At 35.8% G+C, this 6,164-nt stretch overlaps 1 protein-coding gene across 3 annotated transcripts in view; it reads right to left on the reverse strand.

The window, feature by feature from the left end:
• LOC149228934 (beta-glucuronosyltransferase GlcAT14B-like) overlaps positions 1-4,811 on the reverse strand; it is a 54,055-nt gene extending 49,244 nt beyond the window's left edge. The window contains exons 1-4 of one of the 3 annotated variants that reach the window (XM_089378423.1): positions 4,417-4,807; positions 3,060-3,831; positions 2,242-2,317; positions 2,027-2,142 (exon numbers count right to left, since the gene is read on the reverse strand). In XM_089378423.1, the coding sequence (XP_089234549.1) occupies positions 2,027-2,142; positions 2,242-2,317; positions 3,060-3,654 (787 nt within the window). In that variant the 5' untranslated portion in view covers positions 3,655-3,831; positions 4,417-4,807. Of the gene's footprint in view, positions 1-2,026; positions 2,143-2,241; positions 2,318-3,059; positions 3,832-4,116 lie in introns of all 3 variants that reach the window. The other 2 variants (XM_089378422.1, XM_089378424.1) reach the window with 2 other exon arrangements.
• Positions 4,812-6,164: the final 1,353 nt, after the last annotated feature.

A 6,164-nucleotide genomic window follows, 5' to 3' on the forward strand; every position in this document is an offset into this window, starting at 1 on the left:
TATGTGGTTCTCCAAGTGCGAGTTCTAATTTAGAACAAGACGAGTTGGAGAGATTCAGTTTCGATTACAGCAAGGACTTGTTACATGAGCAGTTAACTCAATTAACAAGTTGAACTTCACTTGTGTTCTAAATTTGTACTTGCCAGAATTAGCATGATCGAATTGCTTAAAAGGAGGACGAAGGCACAGTTTGTATCATTCTTGTATGCACAGGTTTGTGTGTGTGAGAGCATCTTGTTGAGAGAGCGTATCAAGGAGGAGCCTATATGCAGAATTAAGAGGGAGACTTCCTTGCAGACCAGCGCTAGGATTTAGGAGGAATTCCTAAATAATAGGAGCCACTATCGCGCTAGGAAATATGGGCTGGATTGTGCAAGGAAGTAGGAGCTAGGTTGAGAGGATTGCAAGGGTTTTCAAGCTTAGTCCAAGCAGTGATAACAAGTGTGTTCTCGAGTGAAACAGTATTGCCTTGTAAGAAATTCATATGCTCAAAATTTTTCAATAAACTTCTACAGCAAGCAAAGGGTTTTCCCAGTTGGGTACCCTAGAAAAACCATTGTGTCATTGTTATCTTGTGACTGTGTTTTTATTTCTGTTTCTATTCTGCTGCAAATTTAAAGTAGAGAAATTTTGTGTCTTGTTGAATCGAACCTAGTTTCAGTTTGTTCATTCGAGCAGTTACAGAATTTCAAGGAAAATCTACACATCCTTGTGTTTGGATGTGGAATGTTTTGGTTGGTTCTAGAGTTCAGGCGCCATGGAGCCCCTGGCCTCTGTAATTCAAAATTTTCAAATTAGGTTTTCTTTGCCTCTGTTTAAACATTTCACTCATTACTCTCCCTATTGACCCAAACTCTCATGAGTCTAGCTATATGAACTGGGGACTGTTTAAAGTTTGGAATCATGGTGAAAATAGGTTGTCCAATGTCAATGAGTTTAGTGTTTGGACTCTTTTTCCCAGGATTGCTTCTCACCACCTTGGTTCCAGGAGTTGAGGTTCTGTCTCTCTTGTGCATCAGTCTTACTGAACAGGGTTGCAATCAATGGGACCTCGGAAGCTTTGATATCAATCCTTATGTACACTTGAACAGAATTGTTAGAGCTAGTATAGTATATCCTCATCAATTTCATTATGCAAGTTTGAGAAGCATGCAGAATAGAGATGTGCAGGAATTCCATAGAATTTTGTGATGACTTGAGGATCTTATACACTCCAACAGGAGCAACTTACTCTCTATGAACCCCAAGGGCCCAAAGTCAATGAAAATGAACATCATCGTGTTTCACAACAAGCAAATTTTATGAGCTTGTTGGTACAGAAAAAGAAAAAGATTGACATTCTGGAGGCAGAGTGCAGCATGCTCCATAATCTGGCCCTTAATGAAAGGAACTGTGTCTATGGCTTCAAACAACAAGCCCACAGAGAATTCGATCCAAGTTGACCATAAAGATGAGGAGACAGTTCACCAGTTAAAGGGCCCTATGGAAACTGAGAAGCAGAACCCCCCACAATCTGATGATATCCAGGAAGAAGCTGATAGTGTACATGTTTAACATTGATTTTATGTAATTCCGTGTTATAAATTTGTTAGGTGTTTTTGTGAAGCAGGCTCTCTATAGGCCAACTTGGGATGTATACTTCCCAAAATGTTGCAAGGTTCTTTTTGTAACATTAGACAACTGATTACTTCTGTTGAAGAACTCTGAGCAGCACTGTGTAACTGTTGCTAGCCCTGGCTGCAGCCTTTTGATTATAATAAAATTTTCTGTTTCAGTTTAAAAAAAAAAAAGGCATCCCATGTTAGGATCCATGCTTTGCAGTCATAACTAAGCGACCATGAATCTCCATTGTTGAGTTTCTTTCAACCATGTTTATCAATAGCATGACATTACACCTATAATAGCATGCTAGCCCATAACAACAAGAATTATCATATAGCTCTCTTAAAGAATATTGTCCATGAAAGCAATCCACATAAATCTGTGATGGAAAAGAAAAAAAGATGAATAGTTACTAATACAACACCTGTAAACAATTTGAATGCAGTAGGAATGTCTCTTTTTTGGGCAACCCAAAAAATGTCAGACTTCCTAGACAAATACAGTCCAGGATCTATAATAATCGGTTTTGCCCTTTGATTCCTGCATTTGGTATATAAATGTAAGCAATGAACTCTTAAAAACAAAACAGAGCAATTTCTGCTGTGACAAGTATAAGATGTATATAAAAACTGCACTTACTCTTTCCATCCTAAACTGCTGGTATGCTCAATAAAATTTAGATTCTTAGGCAGCGATGAAAATGTATGGAGCAAGTCTGCAACAAAGCGAACGATCAAATTGCTTTATCAACATTTGTTAGCTAGCCATAAACAAAGTTCAAGTCCCTTTACTCTTCACAATTTCCCCTAACTAAATGAATGTTAGGAAGTTGTCTCAATTACCTTTGAGAGGGCGTGTAGGCGACTCTCAAATGTTAGAGACAAATAAATCATTCGGGAGATAAGAAATTGATAAGAAATTAATAAAAAATCCAAAGACCAAGAGATCCATGAAAGAAATTAATATAAACAATTTTTTATAATTAATATAAACATTTAAAGGAATGTGACTAGACATGAATATTTTTTTGATAATTAATATAAACATTCAGAGGATGTGAGAAAATTAATAAAAAAATCCAAAGACCGAGAGGTCCATAAAAGAAAATCAATTCAATCCTTGAAACAGAACACTAGTGACTAGACATAAACATTTTTTCAACTCAAAAACCAAAAAGGCTATTATTGCAGTAACAAATTGTGCGGGGTCATACAATTCATCCCCCTGTTTTTAGTAGCTGCATAGCATAAGATGGATATAGCAATTTGAGGACCTCTTCTAGCTTCACTGTCCAATCCTCCTACTTGATTTACATGTTGGTTTCAGAGTCATTACTATAATATTGGCAAAAGGAGTCTTCACATGTTTTGTTGCATAGACTCAGATTATATTTCTATGAACGACTTGAACGTATAAATTGAATATATAAGGTACAATAAAGAAGGAAAAAAGCATACCATCTTGAGTTACAAGAGGATAGTCCGATGCACTGAGGTTGATAAACCAATCCCACTCCTTACTTTTTCTCAGGAGAATAGCTGCAGCATGAAGTGTGTTTGAAACCATGGTGGGTCCTTTGTAAGTGATCATATTAGCCTTAGTAATCATATGCACATTGCCCACCTCTGCAAAGATCGGATTTGATCTGACATAGTTGGCAAGGTCTACTCTTTCTTTCGGCGAAGATTCCCTGTCTAAATGCACAACATATTGATTCAAGGGATGGTAAAGAGATGCCAGAGTCCTTTTTAATTTCCCCCCGTCACCTTTCGACCCTGAAATAAGGTAGGCAAATCTCGGAGGCCCTGGACGAGCGACAGGGGCAGGAAGCACGACCTTGGACTCTGCAAACACTGTTTTTGAAGAACCGAGGACATCCCCAAAACGGAAAGTTGTTAATATAGAATTTAATGTGTTCTGGGTATAAATGTTCCCCGTGTTGAAGTCTATCACCAGAAGAAACAGAGATCCTAGGGAACAGAAGGCAAGAGGAATTAACCACTTTTTTTCCATATTCGCAAAACTGAAATGCATCTGCGTCAATCGCTTCATCACAAACGTTAATGGTTACACTAAGTATTTTGGCATAACCCAATCTAAAGAATCAAATTGTCAGCACCAATAGAGATCTGGTTTGGTTAGGTGCTAACAAGTTTTGCATTTTCCTCCGATTTCACCAAAAGGGGGTTTTCAAAAGAAAAGTAATTCGAACATAATCAGAGAGAATACCTGCAAAAAAACAGAAAAATAAAGGCAGAAAAGTCAGTAAATAAAATATTAACAAATCTAAGATTTAAATATGCAAATACAGAGGAATGGAAATTAAGAACAAAACACATAAATTGAGATTAATAAATATTACTAATGACGGAAAACTCTGGAAAGCTCCGAACGTACAATTATATTAAGACATTTCTAGAAGATTGAAAAATTATTTTACTGCTGTTCAACCAAACACCACTTATCAAATTTGTATACGATTATGAACAAAATCTGGCTTCTTTGATTACTTACTGTTTGCACGAAGATAATGCAAATTACAGGAACATAACAATCTGTTCAAAAAGGTATTCATTCAAGGCAGCATCGCCGCAATGAAATAAATCCATCGATCTGTGCTGACGGAGTTAATGAAATAAAGAATAAACTGCACTAATTTAAGGACCCGGGAGAAGCAGAGATAAGGATCAACAAAAGCACCAATTTTTACATTATTTCAACAGTCTGGACGAAGGCCGGCTATCCCATATTAAATTACAGTAAATTACCCACTGCAAAATGAATTAAAGCGGCCACGGACAAGTTTCTGAGTACCTAGTCATGACCAAACTTCAATAGACCATGAAATTTGTATGATTTACTCAAATTCGCTTGGAATTTATCCTCTGCGAAACCGACACGCAACTTATCTCGCAATACAACCGACCGAAACGACCCTAATGCTCATGGAAACCCATGCACTCTCGGGAATGAATTTGTAATTTGTTCAAACCCTTATGTATCCAGCTTGACTTTTAAGATCAGATTAGTGCAAGGGAGGTCGCCAGCTCAATCCCACCCATGTGTCCCAGAATGCCACCGTAAGTCTAGAATTACGAAATCCCCACAGCCTCTGCCGGGTCCTTCACAGCCGAACCACAAACACACCAACAAAGACAAATTTGACAGCCGGTTCACCGTCTCCCAGAGGATAGAACCCAACCGCGAACATCTAACAGTAGCCTTTTACTGTGAGGCTCTATAGTACGGCCACGTGACGTGGCAATGTACTGGTCGTACAAGGCGCCGGAGACCGCGTTGGATTGGGTGGACGCTTCAGCCCGCCGTCCGTGTTCCTGCAGAAATGCCACGTACTAAACGTGACACGGCATGGCCTTTCTAATTTTTGTTCTTCCATAGATTTAGTTCCTGTTGGATGCTCCTTAGGCCGACTATCGCGCGATGAATTTTCAATGTGGAACGATGACGGGTCAAATGGTTGTTTGAGTGCTGGACATTGTCGCCGACGGCGAATTTTTCTTCGGATCGGATTGAATAAAACTCCGAACAAAAAAAGCGAAGTCTCAGATTCTTTAAACATGGTTGATGATTTTGGGGTCTAAACATTTAATGTGACTATTGTGACGTTTGCGTGTGGTCCCCAACTCGATGTTTTAGCTCACAACTTCTGTTTTATCATATGTGATTAGCATAATGGATGTCTTTTGTTTTTTTTATATTCCATAAACATTTATGGAAGGGTGGGATGATTTTAGTTCCACATAAATAAGTTAGTTGTTTTTAGTGTGATTTAAAAATTTAAGTTCTCTAAAATTTAACAGGAATTTATTGAAATTACAAGTTTGATGAGTGATTCTATACCATCAAAATTTTACCTCAAATTTTCCCGCCTAATTCCAACACCACAAAATCCAAAAAAACACACTAAAAATAATTCCATACATAAATATTCTTACAAAGCATTTATTTAATATTGATGTGTTTAAAATATTCAAATAATTATAAATTTCATAATGTAAAATTCAGCATGGAAAATAGTTAAAAATTAAAATACTGTTATCATATGGGATTAGAATTAGGGATGTTTTTTTGTTTTTTATTATATTCCATATACATTTATGGAATGGAATGATTTTGGTTCCAGACAAATAAGTATTTGTGCAGCGCATTTAATGTTATTGTGTTTAAAGTATTTAAATCATTTTAAATTTCATATATTAAAATTTAGTATGAAAAATAGTAAAAAATTAAAATATTGTAAAAAATTAAAATATTGTATAATGTTTTTAATGGTATATTCGTAATTAAAATATTGTATAATGTTTTTAATGGTATATTTGTAATTAAAAGATTGTATAATGTTTTTAATGGTATATTTGTAATTTTAATTTATAATGGAATAATTATTTTTTAAATATTTTTTTAGTTATTTAAAATTTGATAAATATTATTAAAAACTAGTTTAAATAGTTTATTGTTTTAAAGATTTTTTTGATTTTTTAGGATGTAGAATTCATTTATGTATTTACAAATGTATTTCGAATAATAAAATCACAATTTTA

The sequence above is a fragment of the Pinus tabuliformis genome, chromosome J, assembly GCF_031772625.1.
Source record: "Pinus tabuliformis cultivar Carrire ecotype Pingquan chromosome J, CPIR1, whole genome shotgun sequence".
Taxonomy (NCBI): Eukaryota; Viridiplantae; Streptophyta; class Pinopsida; order Pinales; family Pinaceae; genus Pinus; species Pinus tabuliformis.